At 64.3% G+C, this 18893-nt stretch overlaps 2 protein-coding genes across 4 annotated transcripts in view; one reads left to right on the forward strand and one right to left on the reverse strand.

Annotated features, from left to right (window-relative positions):
• The window catches only part of PI4KA (phosphatidylinositol 4-kinase alpha), a 79214-nt gene that overhangs the window by 27495 nt on the left and 32826 nt on the right, over positions 1-18893 (forward strand). For all 3 annotated transcript variants that reach the window (XM_031949036.1, XM_031949037.1, XM_031949038.1), the window contains exons 11-19: positions 175-366; positions 889-989; positions 1672-1801; positions 2563-2695; positions 2932-3027; positions 3265-3448; positions 4035-4138; positions 5213-5381; positions 7042-7092. In XM_031949036.1, coding sequence (XP_031804896.1) covers positions 175-366; positions 889-989; positions 1672-1801; positions 2563-2695; positions 2932-3027; positions 3265-3448; positions 4035-4138; positions 5213-5381; positions 7042-7092 — 1160 coding nt within the window. The remainder of the gene's footprint in view (positions 1-174; positions 367-888; positions 990-1671; positions 1802-2562; positions 2696-2931; positions 3028-3264; positions 3449-4034; positions 4139-5212; positions 5382-7041; positions 7093-18893) is intronic.
• On the reverse strand, positions 10625-18411 carry SERPIND1 (serpin family D member 1). The gene is made up of 5 exons (XM_023498516.2): positions 18327-18411; positions 14641-15519; positions 12473-12746; positions 11254-11398; positions 10625-11034 (listed from the first exon to the last, which is right to left on the reverse strand). The coding sequence occupies exons 2-5, from the start codon at positions 15509-15511 to the stop codon at positions 10843-10845; spliced, it is 1482 nt and encodes a 493-aa protein (XP_023354284.1). The 5' UTR covers positions 15512-15519; positions 18327-18411; the 3' UTR covers positions 10625-10842.

The raw sequence follows: 18893 nt of genomic DNA on the forward strand, positions 1-18893 counted from the left end.
CCTTTGGACTGTGGCCTTGGGGGGGGGGGATGGAGCATCCCCCAGAGGCCTCAGATTCCAGCTCTGGGCTCTCACTCCCTGTCCAGAGGGTGTGGGTTACCTCCGGGCAGGCCTGGGGGGCGGCGTGTGCCTCTGTGCCGGCCTGAGGTGGTCTCTGCTGCTCGCTCTCCACAGACCTGCCCATGTCCTTCGTGAAGGAGGTCCACGACTTCGTGCTGGAGCAGTTCAACCTGAGCCAGGCTGAGCTGCAGAAAATCCTCCACGACGTCGACCGCATCCCCAGCGAGCTCAGCCCCCTGAAGCTTCGCTGCCAGGCCAACGCCGCCTGCGTGGACCTCATGGTGTGGGCCGTGAAGGACGAGCAAGGTGGGCGCGGGGGCAGGCCTGGAAGGGGGGATGGGCCTGGAAGGGGGGGGCGGGGTGGGAAGGTGGGGCGGGGAAGGAGGCCAGGTGCAGTAGGGAAGTCCTTGGAGGCTGTAGCCTGCCAGGGGTGCGGGGAAAGGAAGAATTCCCACACCTGCAGATCCTGCAGAAGGGGAAGGGAAGGAAAGGGAACATTTAGGTGGCGCCTGCTGTGTGCCGGGCCGTGGGACAGCTCTGTAATGTTCAGGGGGATTCCTTTTGGGAAGGGGGATGGGCCTGACGGCTGCTGGGTTCTTGCCCCACACCGCCATTAGCCCCTGGAGTCAGCGTCCGAGGTCCTGCTCCCCTCCTGTGTGCCCCGACCTGGGCCTGTGCCCCCGATAGGCCAAGCCCGGGGGGCCGTGATCTGGAGCGTGGAGGGCCCGCAGCTGCTGCGACCCCCGCCATGGCCTCTGGCGGACCCGGCAGGGCTCGCGGCGCGCTGTGGGGCTCACCGATGTCCCCTATTTGCCCCCGACCTCACAGGAGCAGAAAACCTCTGCCTGAAGCTCTCCGAGAAGCTGCAGTCCAAGACCTCAAGCAAGGTCATCATCGCCCACTTGCCTCTGCTCATCTGCTGTCTGCAGGTGGGTCTCTCCGGCAGCAGGCACACATTCCGGGCAGAGCCTCCTCGCCCTTACTCCAGGGGGCCTTTCTCAGGCTCCCATGTGGCAGCGGGGCGGCCTCCCCTCCAAGTCTGTGCTGGGGAACTTGCGTCCTGGGGTCTCGGGCCCCCCCGCCCCCCTTTCTCCCATCCCCCAATCTCAGATCCTCGGGAGATGCTTAAATCTCTCTGGGTTCCGGCCTCCCCATGGCGAGGGGCACCTCTGCCTCCCAGCTCCGGCTCAGCTCCTGCCCAGCTCCTGCCCCGGCTTCTGTCCACAGGCCTTCCCCCGCCGCACCCACCGCTGCTTGGGCCAGGGCTCCCCCGGCAGGACCCACTGCTTGCCTTCCTTTGTGTGCCGGGGGCTTAGTGCGGGCACTTAGGCGCTGCCTGGCACTGACCCACACGGGGGTGTTGGACAGCGCTGCCCCTGGCACTCAGGCTGGTGGCTGCTGGGACTTCTCCCGGGACCCGCTAGACCTCTCCAAACATGTCCTTGGTCCCGGCCTGGAATCCCGTTGGGGCTCCTTGGTCAACTCCCCTGGGTCCAGGCCTGTAAAGACCACAGGCCTGGCCCACCTTCGTCCGGTCACTGCCCCTGTTCCCGCTTCCCCCTCCCGCATCCCGGGCCCCCCTGCTGACCATGGCCCCTTGGTGTCCCCCAGGGTCTGGGCCGCCTCTGTGAACGCTTCCCGGTGGTGGTTCATTCCGTGACACCGTCTCTGCGGGACTTCCTAGTCATCCCGTCCCCGGTGCTGATCAAGCTGTACAAGTACCACAGCCAGTACCACGCAGGTACCGGGGCCCCCAGCGGGTGGTCCCCCAGCAGCTCCTCCCTGGTGTTACTGGGAGGAGGGCCCCCAGGAGGCACCTCCTAAGTGCTCGTTCCCTCCTCTCCATCCTCCCCACACGTGCTAATCTCTACTGTGGGGCCCTGGTTTGGGGCTGGGAGGCGCAGATTTGGGGTCCCAGTTTCCTAGAACCAGAGATTCCCCCCCGAGCTCAGGTCACTCCCCACCCGGGTTGCCATGGCAACATCGGCCAGCTTTCAGGATGGAGTTGGGGCCTTGTCTGTCAAAGGCCGGCTCCGGCCCCTCCTCATGGGGTCCTCGGGATTAGTCCTAGGCTGGCCTGGTGGTGCTCATGCCCCCTGCTGCCCTGCAGCCTCTGGCTGCCCCGCTCCTTTGACCCAGCCAAGTTGTTCCACTGACCGGAACCTTATGAGCTTCAGAGAGTGTTGTGTGCCCGGGAGGAGGTCAGGAGGCCCATTGCCTCTGCCCAGGGGGCAGGCCATCGGCCTGAGTGGCGGAGCCTGTAAGGGATGTCCCCGTGTTCCCACTGCACGCCTCCTCGCCTCCCTCACTGTGCTCCCTGCAATGGGGTTCCTTATGATAAAAACTAAAAACAAAGGGAGGAAAGCTCTGGAAAGTGACCCTGACAGAAAGCTGACTGTGTGTGGTGCCCCACGCCTGGCACCCCCTCCCCAGAGGCTGTTAGGGAGGCCAAGGCGGGCAGAGCGGGCACCAAACTGTGTGTGTACCCATGTTTGCCTTTAGTTGGCGGCAACGACATCAAGATCAGCATCACCAATGAGCACTCGGAGCCCACGGTGAACGTGATGTCGGGGAAGAAGAGCCAGCCCTCCATGTACGAGCAGCTCCGCGACATCGCCATTGACAACATCTGCAGGTGAGTGAGGCTCTGGGAAGGGGAGCGCACCCTGGAGATGGAGGCCCCAGCCGGGCCCGAGTCGTCCCCGGGGGGGATGGGCTCTCTGCCCACAGTGGTGACGCGGAGGCCCCAGGCCAGCAGGTCCAGGGGCTTCGGGCTGTGTCACACACCCTGCTCACAGGCGCTTTCCTGGGGCTCCCCCCATGCGGGGCCGCTCTCCTCAGGGCCTCAGGGCCTTTCCTCCATCTTCTCAGGTGCCTGAAATCTGGCTTGACAATCGACCCGGTGATTGTGGAGGCCTTCCTGGCCAGCCTCTCCAACAGGCTCTACATCTCGCAGGAGAGTGACAAGTAAGGCTTCGGCGTCCGGCGTCTGTGGTGGGACAGCGAGAGGGAGCAGAGGGAGGGGGCGCAGAGGGAGGGGCTGCAGGCCGTAGCTCCCTGGGGCTTCGTCTGGTGAGGGAGATGATGGGGGGATGATGGTGAGGGGGACCCCGCTGATCACAGGCCGTGCTCCTCCTGGAGACCCCTGGGAAGTGGGCCAGAAGTGGGGCCTCTGCCGGCTGCTCAGAGTATCCTTGCCCCCAGGGACGCCCACCTGATTCCTGATCACACGATCCGGGCCCTGGGCCACATTGCTGTGGCTCTGAGGGACACCCCCAAGGTCATGGAGCCCATCCTGCAGATCCTGCAGCAGAAGTTCTGCCAGCCTCCGTCCCCACTCGATGTGCTTATTATCGATCAGCTGGGCTGCCTGGTGATCACTGGCAACGTAGGTACCCCCCCTCCCCTCCAAGGTGCTGCGGTCACGCCGATTCAAAGAGACAGGGCTCCAGGTCTGATCAGGGAAGGAACTGAGCCCAGGGTCCGGTCGGGGGCCCACTGCTCTGTCCCTGCTGGGACCCTCGTCCTTCCAAGAGACAGAGAGCCAGAGCCATGGCCCATTCCCAGGCTAATATCAGGCCCGTCTCCTCTCAGAAAAAGGAAGGGCCCGGGCATGCACACCCCCAGAGTAGCCCCTCGCCCTTTCCACTGGGGTTTGAGGGAAGGGAAGCAGCTCCCAGCGTGCCCACTGGACCCCAGGGAGGGAGCTGGAAGCACTGGGACTGAACCTTTAACCCCTAGAATTGAAATGGATTCCGAGCTGGAAGGGCCTGGCAGGAAATCCCTCCTCAGCCTCCCCCGATGCCGCCCCGCTCTGGGCGCCCGCCACCCTCTCGGCCGCATCTTGCCTGCACCGGTGGGCTGGGGCCGCCCTCGGGGACGGGTGGGGCGTGCTCTTGGGCAGCCTCAGGAGCTCCAGGCCCTGGCCCTGCCACGGCTGCTCGGAGCGCTCAGAGAAGGCGGTTCTTTTTCAGCAATACATTTACCAGGAGGTGTGGAACCTGTTCCAGCAGATCAGCGTCAAGGCCAGCTCTGTGGTGTACTCGGCCACCAAAGACCACAAGGATCACGGCTACAGGTACGGCCCCAGCGAGAGGAAGCTGCCCTTGGGGCTGCAGGGGCGCAGGGACCCCCGGCTGGAACCAAGCGGGGCTTCCTCCTCTTGGGCTCATCCCCAAGCGCCCCAACCCTGAGCACTGCCTCCTACAGGAAGCCTCCCCAGCCTGGAGACTGCCTGTTCTTTGTCCCCCACAGCGTCGCCCGGCCGTGCTCCAGGGCAGGGAGCTCACCTTTGCAGCCAGGTCCCCTCAGGCCCAATAATCCAGCCTCACAGAGGCCTGTGGGGCAGGTGGGGGCAGGGTCTGTGAGGGGGTCGGTGTGGCCCTGGCCTGTCCGTCTCCATCCTGATGGTTCCGGCCTTTCTTCCCCCCCTCTTCCCCTGGAGTGCTTGGTGGCCCACGAGCCTCCTGCCTCAGCCCTTGGGTTCAGCCAGGAGGGCCGCCCCCTTCTCCTGCTCCCGCTCTGAGCCTGGGCCCTGCCGGGGTGGGGGCGGGAGAAAGGGCCTCCTTCTCAGGGGCCCAGATTGTCCGATGAGGGGCCGTGTCCGGGCCTGGAAGCCTTCACACCGGCCGCAGGCCTCCATGGGCTTTTCCTCATTCCCTGCTTGGCCCGAGCTGAGCCCCGGGAGGCACCTGGGGGCCTCAGCTGTGGGCGCCCCAGGGAGTGCTGTTTGTTCTGGTCAGAGGTGGTACCAAGGCCCCAGGGCCGAGCCCCTGGGGGAGCAGAGGCTTTCCTCCTGGTGTCCATAGTGGCCCCTCCCTGCGGTCACACTGGGCGCTCTTCCCCGGAGTCCCTGTCGGGTTTGGGCCCCCGGGCTTGGGTAAAGGAGGGGTCTGGCGGAGAACACACCTCCCGGGGGGGGGGGGGGCACACAGGCTGGGCCTGCCCCTGGAACTTGGGACCCGCGCTGGGCGCCCCCAGCCAAGGCGTTCTCCCGGAGGCCCCGGGCAGCCTCTCCTTTCCAAGGCTGCTTCCCGCACAGCAGCTCCAGGCCTCCCCTGGCCCCCGGCCCCCAGGCAGCTCCCGGGCGCTGCGCGGGCCCCAGGCCGGGTGGGCCGGGCCACTGGGGTCACGGTGCCCTCCCTCTCCCCAGGCACTGCTCCCTGGCCGTGATCAACGCCCTGGCCAACATCGCCGCCAACATCCAGGACGAGCACCTGGTGGACGAGCTGCTCATGAACCTGCTGGAGCTCTTCGTGCAGCTGGGGCTGGAGGGCAAGCGCGCCAGCGAGCGCGCCAGCGAGAAGGGCCCGGCCTTGAAGGTGAGCCAGCCGCCGCCCTGCCCCCCCTCACCCCCATCCTCTGGGCCTCAGCCCCTTGTGCTGCCCCCGCCCACGGTGCCCAAGGCCCCGCCCACAGCGTCAGGGGCCCCGCCCAGGGAGCATGAGGCCCCGCCCACATCGCCAGAGGCCCCGCCCAGGGAGCATGAGGTCCCACCCACACTGCCAGAGGCCCCACCCAGGGAGCATGAGGCCCCGCCCACACTGCCAGAGGCCCCGCCCAGGGAGCATGAGGTCCCACCCACACTGCCAGAGGCCCCGCCCAGGGAGCATGAGGCCCCGCCCACACTGCCAGAGGCCCCGCCCAGGGAGCCAGATTCTGAACTTCAACAAGAGAAGAACTCCTGAATTATGGGCCTGCAGGCTTCCTCAGGGCGGGGCGTTCCCCACCTAAAGGCTGCCCCCTCCTGGCCGCAGCGGGCACTGGGCACTTGGGTAAAAGCGGGTTTGTGTGAGGCAGCGGGTGCCAGTGTGAGAGAGACTCAGTAGGAGCGATAGAGTGGCTCAGCTCGGGGACAGAATAAGCACTGGGGGGAGGGGACGGGGATCCAAAGGGGGAGGCCTGGACTGGCCCCGAGAGAAGGGAGGCCCAGGCCCGGAGGCCGAGAGGACGTGGGGGAGGAGAAGCCGAGTCCAGAGGCCGAAGGCCTGGGCTTGGGAACAGTTGTAAAAGGCTCCAAAAACCGCAGGGAGGCCGGAGGTGGGCGCAGGGAGCCGAGGACACGTGTGTCTGCTTCAGGCACAGGGGCCTCCCCCAGGGTGCTTGGCGCCGACACGGGGCTCAACTGAGCGCCCCGTGTGTGTGGTTTGGGAGGTGAAGAAGATGACTAGGGCGGGGTCACACGCTGCCGAGGATGGGAGCTCGGGGCTCAGGTGCTGCCTTCTGCACCCCCCCCGCCCCGCTGCCCCAGGCCTCCCCCCCCTCCCCCCACCCCGGCTGCCCCAGCATCTGCCAGCTGCCCCAGGCCTCCCCTCCCCCCCCCCCCCCAGCTGCTTGGAAGGGCTTGGCCAGCCCACTAGCGCGTCATTGGAGATCTCCAAGCACAAAAGGTCCCGCAGCCTGGTGGGCCGCAGGGACCTGGCCCTTGTGTGGGGAGCCTTGTGAAGGCTGGGGAGCAGCAAAGGGGGGCTGCCCGTGGCCCCGGCACCTCTGGAGGGGAGCTCGCTTCTGTTGGTTTAAGTGCTTGTTGCTGGCCGACCGAGCTAAGGAGGGGGGAGCTGTGGGGCTAGAAACAGGAGGAGGAGACCCTGCAAGAGGCAGCGGAGGGGCCCCCAGATCTCCCATGGGTGTAGACAGAGGGGCCCTTGAGAGCCCCCACGGGTATAGACAGAGGGGCCCCCAGATCCCTGTGGGTATGGATGGAGCCCTCTGCCTGCCTCCGCATGTTGCCCCTGTTTGGAGGCAGCTCAGTGGCCCGTGGTTGCAGCCCCGGCTCAGGAGGCAGAAGACCCTAGTTCAAATGCAGCCTCAGGCACCTCCAAGCCCAAATGTGGGCATCTCTATGTGTGAGAGCCCCCTGGGCGCACCCTTCCTCGTCCTTGGCCCAGAGGGTAGGTCCCAGGCCCGGGGGCGAGCGCCTGCTCAGCGTTGCCCGCTCCTGGCTCCGGGCCCTGACGGGACATCTGCTCTCTCCCTCTCCAGGCGTCCAGCAGCGCCGGGAACCTTGGCGTGCTCATCCCCGTCATCGCTGTGGTGAGTAGCCGCGACCCCCTGCCCAGTCCCAGGGCTCAGGGCCTGGCATCTCGGGGGGCTTTTCTGCCAGGCCGGAGCCGACCTGCTCCCCTCCCCCCAGTCTCTGACCCTCTCTCCCCTCCCCCCACTTGTGCTGCCACCACCTGGAAGTCGTAGTCTTCCCCCCTCCCTCGCTGCCCTTCCGAACGTCTCCCCCTCGGGGCAGGGAAGCCCGGCTCCAAGTGCGGGAAGACCCCCTGGGAAGGTGGGTAGAGATCCTGGCCCGTCAGGAAGTGACAGCCCGAGCCGAGTGCCAGGCGGAGTGTTTGCCTGCTAAGAATTGTGGGAAATGGCGACTCCTTAGGTTTGAAGGTTGTGGGTTTCTCTCTGATATTCAGCGCCGTCTCCGCCACCTTTTCCCAGGATATGGCCTGAGGGCGGGCCGGCAATCTCAGGGTGGTGGTGTGGGCCCGGCGAGCCCCCCCCTCTCACTGCTGCTGCCTCTCCCAAGGCCATTTCCAGCAGAGCTGGGGCTTCCTAGTGTCTGGTTCTGCCCCAGGGCCGTCCGCCCACCATTTATCTGAGGCCCCCGGGTACTTTTTGACAGGCCCAGGCTAAGTGAAGGGCCTTGGGGGAGGCTTCCTACAAGACAAGGGGGGGAGGAGGGAGGGAGGCCTCCGAGAGAGAGGGCCTGGGAAGCCGGGCAGCAAGCTGGGGAGAAAGGGCTTCGGAGGCCGGGCAGGGCACAGTGTGACTGGTCCCACAAGCCCTCGGGAGCCGCCGGAGCAGGGGGGAGGCCTGGGCCTCCAGCAGCTAAGAGAGACGTGCAGGGGGCCTGCTGCTGGCAAGGGCCGCATCAGGAGAGGAGGGGGCGTGTTCCAGAGACGATCCTGGCCGCCACTGGCACCGTATTCGGTGGGGGGTGAGAGGGGGCAGTAGGGGATGACTCCCGGGCCAGGGGCTGGAGGGGGGCGTCGTTCTCATAGTAACGGGGGCAGGGGGGGTATAACAAGTTCCGTTTGGACGGGCTGGGCATGAGGCTTCTCCAGTGGGAGGTGGCTGAAGGGCGGGGGTATCATGGCAGGAGGGTGGCTGTGAGATCAGGTGGGCGAGTGAGGGTCCTGAGCCCAGGGCGGCCATTCAGTCCACGGCAGCCGAGGAGAGCAAGACTCGGGGCGTGGTCTGGACGAGAAACCGAGGTTCAGTGGGCTCTGGGAGGGGCTGCCAGTCAGCCGGGGGCATTCCTGGTCTGGCAGACGCCCTGAGTGGGGTGACCTCCACCTTCATCCACTTAAGCCAGGTGGGACTTGGACCCCCCTGCCGGGGTCAGTGACCCTCTTCCTTAGGCCACCTGGGGGCCCGAGGGGATGGAGTCAGCCTGTGGGGGGGTCATGAGCAGAGAGGGTGGTCCAGGGAGCATCCGGTGCCAAGCAGAGCTGGGGACAGCGGACTTGTGGGAGCAAAAGCTCCGGGCTCTTGGCAGGCTCGCGTCCCACGAGTCACCACGGGGGCGTTGGGCTTCTTCTTGCTCTGTCCTGATGCAGGCGGATGGAAGGTCCCGTCAAACATGCAGAAGATGTTTGTTTCCCAACTGGTGTGACCCTTAGCACGAGTCGCTCAAGTCCCAGAGGGCTCTTGGCCAAAGTTAATGGTTACACGGTGGGGGAGGAAGCAAATATTTGGCCTTCTTGCTCAACAGAGGGCACATCCCAAGGCCCGGCTCCGGGCTACTTTCTGCTGCCCTCTTGGACTTGCCGGGGCCCCCGGTGCTGTTTCCGGGGCCCCTGGGGATGATTCATGGTGCTGGGAGGGTCCCAAGTGCTTGGATGGGGCCTTCCCTAAGCGCTCTGGCCCGGCGTCCCCAGCCTTCCCACACATCCTCACCTGGGCCGCTCACTGGCCATCCTGACCAGGGCCCATCCTCAGCTCTCAGAGCCTTCACTTCCCAGCTATGGATTAGAGATGCTCCGGCCCAAGCCCAGGCTTGTGACACGGGTGCTTGTGAACTGTGCCCGGGGCCCCCGGGAGACACTGACACCGACGTGCTGACGAGACCCTCGGTCAGGACCGAGGCAGTGACACCGCCCAGCTCCCCTCATCCCTCACGGACCGCCCTGGGCCACAGGTGCTTCTCTCGGAGCCCGGCCAGAACAGCCCTGTCCCCAGGGAAGCGCGCCTCGGGGAGAAGCAGCTCAAGTGGCGTGTGGGATGCATTGGGAGCGATTCTGGAGGGGGCAGGTGTTCTACAGGAATCAGGGGACCGTCTGAAGATGGAGGCAACAGCGGTGGGAAACCCAAGGCAGGAACTTTGTAACAGACCAGAAGGAAGGAAGGGAAAATCTACAAATGGCGTCGCTGAGAGCAGTGAGGAAGCAGGAAGGCGGGTCTGACCTTGGAGTAATGGCTAGAATTAACGCAGTCTTGACCCCTGCGCAGGGGATGGAGTAGAAGGCTCATTGACAAGGCAACTCCTGGGGACTGAGGGTCAGGGAGGGGCCTTCCTGCTCCACAGCATACCCCCTGCTGTAAGCCGGCGGGAGCCCCCAAGCAAGGGCTGCGTCCTGGGCCACGGCTCCTGCAGGCTGAGCCCACAAGGGCTCCACGAAGACTTTCCTAAAAGTCTCGGACACACAAGGCGGAGAGGAGAGCCCCACGGTTCCCCGGGGGCTTGGTGCTTGTCCAGAGCTTTTCCGGAACTCCCTGTGAGGGAGTCTCTCCCTTCTACAGGCATGGAGCCTTGAGGCGGGGGCCGCTACTCCTGTGGACAGTTTTGTGCCCCCCATTTCTGGTGGCTCTTAATGCCCCTGCTGGAGAACACACCTCAGTGGCAAGACAGCAGGCAAGACTCTCCCCTTCCCCTTCCCCCAAGCCATCGCCCTCTCATCACATGCCACAGGACCCAGGCCCGGCCCTCAATCTTTGGGGCTTGACTCTGCCCACTAATGGTGCCCGCTTTGGAATCTGAGTCCCTGGCTTCTACTCGGCTGTCCCTCTCTGCATGGCCTGGCTTGTAATCACTCACATTTCTGTGCCTTCTGACTGATGACCTCAAAGACCCTGCCCAGTTCTCGACCCACAGTCCTGTGAAGCAGGAGCCCCTTTGCCATCTTCCTAGGGCTGCAGAAACGGGATCCTTGCCCTGCCTTCTCTGGGGAGCTAGTGTGAAAGCCCTACTTTGTGCCAGGCCCAGAGCAGCCACTGAAAGCCCTACTGTGTGCCAGGCCCAGAACAGCCACTGTGAAAGCCCTACTGTGTGCCAGGCCCAGAGCAGCCACTGTGAAAGCCCTACTGTGTGCCAGGCCCAGAACTGGGGCCCCAGGAGCACTGACTGATTTACTGGGGCTCGTACATTAGCATTTAGTGGGAGTCTGCCAGTGGAGAGAAGGCTGGCGGGCCCAGGTTAAAAGTGGTTGATATTCATTGGTGTCCAGACGGGGCACCTCAGGATGCCAGCGTGGCGGGGGAGGCCCCAAGAGAGCAGAAGGTGGCTCTGAGAAGGGCCCAGAAATCGGGTTGCTTGGGCAGAGACGCTAAAGAACCAGCAGTCGTAGGGTCGGCTCCTTGAGGATACTTTAATGTATTCCCTGGCAGCGCATGCGGGCACATATGAGGCGCATACACGGGCACACATGGCTCTGCTGGGTTCGGGACCGTTTGCTGCAGCGGTTCCCACACCGCTCCCACGAGCTGTGACTTCCTTCCCTAGACAGACGTTCCGGGGCCGTGGCGGATCCTGAACGGGCGCCCCTCGGGTGAGCCCCAGCCTTTCCCCTAAGACCTGCTGGGATTGGAGACGCGGCCCATGAACAGCAGGCAGCTGGTGCGGTGCTCGTAGATGAGGAACAGGAAAGGGCGGTCAACGATGAAGCGCACCTGCGTGGAGAGGGGCATGAAGCCCACCGTGGTCACAGCGGCAGCCTGGGTGCCCTCCTCGTTCACCGTGATGGTGCTCTGATGCTTGAACTGTTGAGACACGAAGGAGAGGCTCTTAATCCCCGCCTAACACGGGAGCCACACCCTTGGTCAGGGGGTGCCCATGTGCCCGGGATCGCCTTCGCCCTCCCCTCTGGGAGTCAGAGCCGGGCCTTGGCTGACTGCGCTGGCAGCCGGAGCCAGACTGGCGCTGTGCCCGCTCCCAAGTCAGGGCCGGCCCTTCCAGGGGCAGAGGGAGTGTGCGCTTACCAAGTCAATGGCGAGCTTTTGGTCGGATATTCCAGAGAAGTCCCCGGTGTGATCAAACAGCGCCGTGATGCCCATGGCCTTGAGGGCATCCACGAGGTTATAGTTCTTTTCCAGCTTGAACCTGGGCAGGCGGACCTCGCGGGTTCTGTCAGAGAAGGGGAAGGTGTCACCCCGGAGTGGGAACAGCAGTTTGTGCAGGAGGGGGAGCGCACGGTGCCCGCTGCTGGTGCCTGCTGCTGGCACCGCCATGGTCAAGACAGCAAAAGAGTGGGCGAGGATAGCGCTTATAGCCCTGGAGGGCACTCTGGGAAACTGAGCCAGAGTGGAGCTCCCTCAGTCATCCTTGTAACACTGACGATAATGGACCTTCTACTGCGCTTTACATTCGACACCCTTTTTATCCCATGGGATCCTCACAATCTCCCTGGAGGGAGGAGCTGCTCTTATCCCCATTTTACAGATGAGAAAACTTGTCCAGAGTCATGCAGCTAATTCCAGGTCCACTGGGAACTTAGATTTCTGCCTCTAGAAAGTTTTGGGGTTTTTTTTAAGTGTTTTAGGGAAGTTATCCATGAGACTCAAAGACAGGGTGGCCCAGGGCCTGGAGCCCCGGCTGACCTACCCGGGCACACCCGGAAGCTGTGGAAGAAGGTGCTGGGAGAGGGAGCGGTCTCCTGGCTGGCCAGGCCTAGAGCTTGGAGGCCCGTAGGTGGGGCTCCGAATACTGGATCTTATGAATCTCCCTGGGACTGCCTTGGGGACAGGCCTGGCCCTCCTTCCTTTGGGATTCCTTTTATTTCTGCGTCCTCCCCAGCCCTTCTCAATCATCCCTGCTCAGCGCACTCCCTGCCCCAGCAGCCTTTGGGGTTCTTTGTCAAAGCCCTTCCTCCTTCCATCCCCATCCCTCAGCTCCCTCCCACCCACTTCCCCTCAGGATACGGCCCAGAGAGAGCCAGCACCATAGGTGGTAGAGTTTCCCTAATGGGCGTTCCATCAATCTGAGGGGGTGATGCTTTTTTAAAGGGAGGGCTGTCAGCTGCCCAGAGCTGCGGGCACATCTCACTGCTGCCCGCTGCTTCTTGCTTTTCCCCTCTCACCCCTGGAGAGGCCCAGGGAAGCTGGAGCCCAAGGCCCTCGGGCCAGGCTGACGCCAGATTCTGAGGGGGGAGTCCTGCCCGTTAGTGCCCGGGAGTCTCTGGGCCTGCGCCGCTGCCCCTACCTGTTGGTCATGCTCTTCTGCCATCTCTCCACCACCTGCGGGCTGAGCTGGCTCTCGAGCGTCCTCATGCCTGCCAGCTTGTGGGGCATCACGATCAGCATGCTGATGTCGCCCACGTACTGCAGTTGCAGCACGTCGCAGTCCAGCTCCTGGTCGTTGGCCACAAGGAAGTTGCCCTTGGTCTGCATCATGGGAACCTTGACCACCTCTCGCTCATTCAGGCGGAAATTGGAGTTGTGCGTCATTTCCACGGGGAACTTGTTCACCCAGGTTCCTGTGGATTCAGCAAGAGAGGGGCTGTCACGGCGACCCCGGGTGGTTACTGGGACACGGGGAGCCTGCGTGGGGGGCCGGCCCACCCTGGGATGCTGCCCACCGGGGCAGACAGGTAGGTGGTGACCGAGCCCTGTGGGTTTGGAGCGGGGCTGTCACCAGCCGCCTCTCTAAGGGTGTGCTTGGGTCCTTGGCCCGCACAGTCACCCACTTTGCCCACGCTCTCCACTCACGCTTACGTGTAGTGATTCTGGAGGCCAGTGTGAAGCCCCCTCCCCACATCGGGGTGTCCAGCCCTCCCACGCGGCCATACCCCCCAGGCGCGCTCATTGCCACCTGCCTTTCCAGAGACAGAAGGCAGAAGAAGCAAGTCCGGCTGCTTCCTAATCAGAGGAGCTTGGGGCTGGGTTTGGCCTTAGCCCCCGGCTTCCTTTCCTTCTCTGGTTCTGTGGGTGCTCTTTGGAGCAGCATAAGCCTGACCCCTGACCCAGCACCCACCCCGGGGACTGGCCACATGTGCCAGGCTGATGGCCCAGGGGGAGGAGCCCTGCTTTAAACCCTGAGGAGGAGCCGCTGATCCTGGGGGTCTGCCCCTCCAGCTGCCTGGCTTCTTCCCTCACTGGCCTCGGTATGGACGAGCTCCTTTGGGCTCCCTCTCCCTTGCCTTTCTCAGGCCGGGCCCTCAAAGCCTCGGGGCCTTATGCCTGCTGCTCTGCCCCTGGCCTGGCACCAGGAAGTAGGCTTGAGCTGGGGGCCGGCTCCGACCCCTGCCTGCTGCAGCGAGGGCCCCACAGGCGGTACCCAGCCTCGGGGCGCTAGGAGGATTATAGCTGCTGTTATGGAGAAGCCCCCCTTGAGCGACCCTCAGCCGTGGTCACGGAGCTGCTGCCTTTAGCCCTCTCTCCCTGCTCCATGTCCGTGCCCTCGGGCATCGCTGCTTTCTGCCTTCAGAGGCACTGGCTTTGCCATGTGGTGAGCACGGGAGCACAAGCAAACCACTTCCTCGCTCTGAGTCACTGCCCATTCATCAGTGAGCAAAGGGAATGGTTCTCAGAGGAAAAGTCCCGGCTCCCAGCAGGCACCTGAAAGCATCCCCAAAGCGCTCGTAATCAGAAACGCAGCCCCTCAGATTGTCTGCATCTGCAGAAAAGAAAGGGGCTTATGGGAAAAAGGCTCCGGAGTGGGACGTGCTCCAGCCCTTCCACAGGGCAGTGCGGAGCTGTGCCCGCAAGCCCACTGAGGTATGCACGCACTTTGACCCTGAGACACCGCGGCAGAGAGAGCAAAGGAAAGGAGCTCTGGGGAGAGGCGCTCAGAACGGCTCCGCAGATGGCGGCCACGAAGGGAGTGGCTACTGCTCAAGGGGCCACAGGGCATCAGCGAGTCCCAGAAAGGCTCAGAGGAGCTGCTGCAGGGAGAAGGGGGCTCACGGGCAACAAAACCCCCCGGGGCAGAGCTCTGCAAGCCAGCTGCAATGGCAGCCGGGAGTGCCCATGATGCAGAGCGCGCGCCGCCTCCCGCAGAGAGGACACGGACGGTCGGGGGAGACGGGCCTTTGGGGATTCGGTCAGTGGAGAGCTATGCTTCTTCCTGACTTTTTAGCAAGAATTTGGGGGTTCTAACAGCCATGGGCTGGGGCTGAGAAAGGGGACAAATGAATCCCTCTTAGCCTCCAGTTCTTAAGGCTCTTCATAGGAGCCTCCTTTGTGCACTAGCTTCTTCTCGAGGTTATCATGGGGACCCTGGAGCACGTGTGCCGAGCTTGGGTTTCATTGGTTCCAGGACCTCCCTCCTGACTGGTGGGCTTGGGGAAGCCCCCTCTGTGGGGCCCCGTGACTGGCCCTTGGGCAAGCCCCCTCTGTGGGCCCAAGCCGGCCAGAGGGACGGCACTTTACCTTTGAAGTAAATGCAGTTGAGAATCATCATCTGCGTGGCCGGGTCTACATTGACCAGCGCGTCCTTGATGAGGCCCTTGGTGACCTTGAGGATGTGGTGGTTGGCCTTGGCGATGAAGGCGGGCTCCGAGAAGGCGGCGGGCCTCGCCTCGGCGAAGTAGAACTCGCGCACCTTGTTCTGGAAGTCCTCCAGCACGGGGGCGCGCTGCTGCACGTACAGGTCGTTGACCGAGCGCAGCGTGTAGCCAAAGTTCCTCCGGAAGAGGCGGTGGGTCAGCTTGCGGAAGAGGTTGTGCACGGTCTGGGTCTCGTACTTGCTGCTGGCGTTGACAAAGTCCCGGAAGAAGGCGGCGGCGTGCACCTGCTCGTGGGTGGCCCCCTTCAGGCCCAGGGAGATCATGCCCATGGCCGTGGAGATGCCCACGGGTGCCAGGAGGATGTTGTCGCCGGGGCCGGCCGCCTCCCTCAGGGTCCTGTAGAGATTGAACGCGAACTTGGCGTTGAGAATATTGAGGCGCTGGATCCGGCTCTTGCCTTGGAATAGCTCCAGGACGTTCCCAGGCTGGGCCTCGGGGTCCGGGGGGGCGACCGCGTCGATGATGTCGATGTAGTCGTCGTCCTCGCTGAAGATCTTCTCCAGGTCCAAGTAGTCCTCCTCCTCCTCCTCCTCCACCAGCAGGTCGTGGGTTACCGTGTTTTCCCTGTGGAAGTCGGCCGGGAGGCTGAGGTTGCCGAGGTCGAGGGGCGCCCACTGCCCTTTGGCCGGCGGGGATCCCTCCCCGTTCTCCACGAGGCCCCCGGGTTCCTCACGCCTCCCAAACACCGGCGAGGTGACGAGAGAGAGGAGGAAGAGCTGGAGCCCGAGTTTCATGGTGAGACCTGCCATCGGAAGAGGAAGGGATCCGTTAGTGTTTGGGTTCCAGGCTACACATGCTCGCCCTTTGCCTACAGACGGGGGCCGGGGGTGGTGGGCGTGGTGCAGGAGGCCGGAGCCACTCTTGGGAGGGCACGCTTTTCCAGAGGAGGAAACCGAGGCCTTGTGCACCTGCCCCCAAGCAGAGGCTGGACCGCACCTGGGCATCCTTTCCATGGCACCCCACTGCTTCCCCCTCCCCGTCTGCCCCTACGTTTCACTGCGGCTTCTCGGAGCTTGAACTAGCCGGATACTCCCTGCCAGGCCAGATGCCCCTCCCGGGCCGGACGCCCGCACCAGGCCAGACACTCCCCGCCGGGTCAGACAGCCTCCAAGTACAGAATGTTTGACCACAGAGGGGCCCCGGAGCACTGGGTGGCCAGTGGAGCCGAATCGCCACCTGCAACAGTTCAGAGCTCGCCCGGGGCAGTGCCCGCTGCAGCCGCTTCATCACAGTCATGACCCAACTGAGTTGGCAGAGGAGAGTCCCGGGGTGTTAAGGAGCATGCCCCCACACACACGCCTGCTTGTGACCTCGGGCCTTGGAGCTCACAGATGCCAAGGCCCACTCTGGAGAGGGGAGGGAGCCGGGGGAGGCAGCTGGGGCGTGGTGCCCGCTCTGTGGCAGTCAGCCTTTGCCACCCACGCAGCCTCTGGATCCCCCTCCAAGCCCTTGCTGATGCCTGGGGCAGCGGGGCTGGCACCCAGGTGAACGAGTCCGTTATGGGACCGTGTAATGGGGCGGGCCACAAGGCCTCAGCCCGGGGCTCTGTGGCCCCACAGGCGCCCGCTAGCTCCCTGCCTCGGAACCTCCCTGTTTTCCTTTGCCAGCGTCCCCCCTCCTCCTCTCCCGCCGTGCTGTGGTCAGCTGAGCGTCCGCATGGGGTCATACAGAGCGAGGGCCAAGGTCAGGAGCTCTGGCTAAAGTGCACAGGCTTCATGAGAGGGAGGCCCTCACCTGGGCCCCAGCACTCAGCTCCTGGGGCTGGCTCCTCCTGGCTCCGGGTCCTTCCGTCCTTCCTTCCCTCCGTGCGCACACACACTCCTTGGGACCTTAGGCCTTCACTCCCCTTTGGCTCCAAGCCTGAGATGACCTCTCCGCCCGCCCTGTCTGCCTGAGCCCAGGAGAGCCCAACTAACTGCCCTGACCCTGGCTGTGCTTCCCCTGATCCTTCTGGCCTGCTGTGCTCCCCCCAATCCTCCCACCCCGCCCCTGCTTTGTGTCCTCCCTGTGATCTTCCCACCCCACCCCTGCATGCTGTGCTCCCCCTGCTCCTCCCGCCCTGCCCTCCCCACTCCAAGAAGCTGGTGTCTTGTGAAGGGGATGGCTCCGAGCTCGGGTGATTGAGTGTTTCCAGAGCCCTGGCCCCTGGAAGGGGGTGCTGCTGAACGCCCCCCACTTGGTAGCTGAGGAAACAGGCGCAGAGGCAGGCCACAGTTACCCAGGCTCCAGCCACAAGGGAGTGTCGCCAGCAAGGCCTTCTGGGCCCAGACCGCCGTCCCTCCCCCAGCCCCTGTGCCTCCCGAGGCCTTGTTCTCCTGGTGGGGAGGACGTGATTGGGGGAAGGGGGGGTCTGGGCTGCTTCTATCCCCTGGGCCACTTGGCAGCGGGGGCCCTCAGGGCCCCCTTAGGGGGAGGAAGCTGTGGGCTGAGAGGCCCTGGGGGCAGCAGCCAGGGGGAGGGGGGGGCGGCCCCCACAGCTAACCCAGGCCTTTCCTCAGCCTCGGAGGAAGGCGGGCAGGGCGTGTTCCCCTCGTTTGGCAGAGAAGGGAACTGAGGCTGGGGAAGTGACCCAGAGGTAAGAGCTTACTAAGGTAAGCACTTACTGTGTGCCGGGCCCCTCCCTGCCCGAAGCATCCCCAGGGAGCCGAGGCCCCGGCCTTTCCCACCCGCAGAGGCCACTCTCCCGCGCTGGCCCCCCCAGCCCCTTGTCCCAGGCCCAGCCGGGCAGAGTCCAGAAAGGCTCCCTCCGTCCGGCGCAGGGACCAGAGCGGCTCAGAGGGGCGGCCCCAGCTCCGGAAACGCCGCCCCCCCCCCACACACACACTGGGGAATTTAGTTCTTAATCCTTATTCCCAGGAGCAGCCATGGGAAGCCTCTGTTTGGGAGAAGGAAGCCTGGACCTTGGGAGGGGCCGAGGCTTGGCGGGCGGCCCTGACCCATCCAGGAGCAGAGCTATGAGCAGCCGGCTCCCGGCACTAGGAAGGGCACTGGGAGCCGCACAAAACTGAGCCCTTTCCCCCACTGCCCGGGCGCTCTCTGCCCCAAGTTCCCCTTGTCCCTTCCAACGAGACTCAATGAACCTACGCCCGACGGCACGGCTGCTGAGCCCCCTCCCAGTTCCTCTCCTGGGGAGTCGGCTCTGTCTGCCCCATCTGAATAGGCCCCAGCCTGAGACCCCACCTTCCAGCAAGCCCCCCATTTATTGTGCAGAGGAGGAAACTGAGGCCCAAGGAAGGGGGAGCCCCCACCCCAAGTCAGAGGGAGCAGGGGGGTCCCGTGCAGCCACAAGTCGCCCAGTGAAGGGGCTCCTCCTGTGGCCTTCCCGTGGCCTGCCCTCCTAAGGAGACAGTCCTGGATGGGAGGGAGACGGGGGCATCCCACACTTCCCCATGGGTAGCCCCCTCCCCCACTTGGAGTTCCTAGTTGGGACAGAAGAGGTGCCAGGACAGACAGCAGCACATAGTAGGGATAGAAGAGGTGCTGGAGTCGGATGGGAGCGCATAGTAGGGGCAGAGGAGGTGCCGGGGGCCAATGGGGAGCCAGTCTTACCTCGGTGCCCCTGAGCTGGCAGAGCGTGGAGCCGAGAGGAGCAGCCTCAGGCGCCGGTGCCGTCTTAATGTGAACTTTGGGGCTGGGCTGAGGCAGAGTTTCCAAGGTAAACAGGATCCAAACCAAACACCGGCAACTGCCTCTGTCAGCAAAAAGCCGCCTCCCCCGTGTTTGCCCTGGGCCTGCCCGCAGTGCCTCGCAGAGCCAGGCCCCGCCCCAGCCTTGATGCCCCGAGTCACTTCTTGGGGTCTCTCCCCCAATCTGTCGCCCCCCACTCCCTGGGAACAATCCTGACCCCTCAGGACTTTGGGAGCTCTTTGGCCCCTTTGCTTTGGAAGCTCTTCTCAGGCCGGCCCCGGCCGCCTCTCCGGGCCTTTGCCTGGGCTGTGCCCCCTGCCCGGAGGCTGTCCGTGGGTCATCCGCAGTGACCGCAGCTTTTCCTTTCTGTCTCGGGCAGCTGGGTGGTGCCACAGGGCAGAGAGGGCCCTCCTTCCCCTGAATTTGATCCGGCCTCAGACATCCCTGCTGGGTGTCCTGGGCGAGTCCCAGCACCCTTCTCTGCCTTGG

This window comes from Sarcophilus harrisii, chromosome 1, assembly GCF_902635505.1.
Source record: "Sarcophilus harrisii chromosome 1, mSarHar1.11, whole genome shotgun sequence".
Taxonomy (NCBI): Eukaryota; Metazoa; Chordata; class Mammalia; order Dasyuromorphia; family Dasyuridae; genus Sarcophilus; species Sarcophilus harrisii.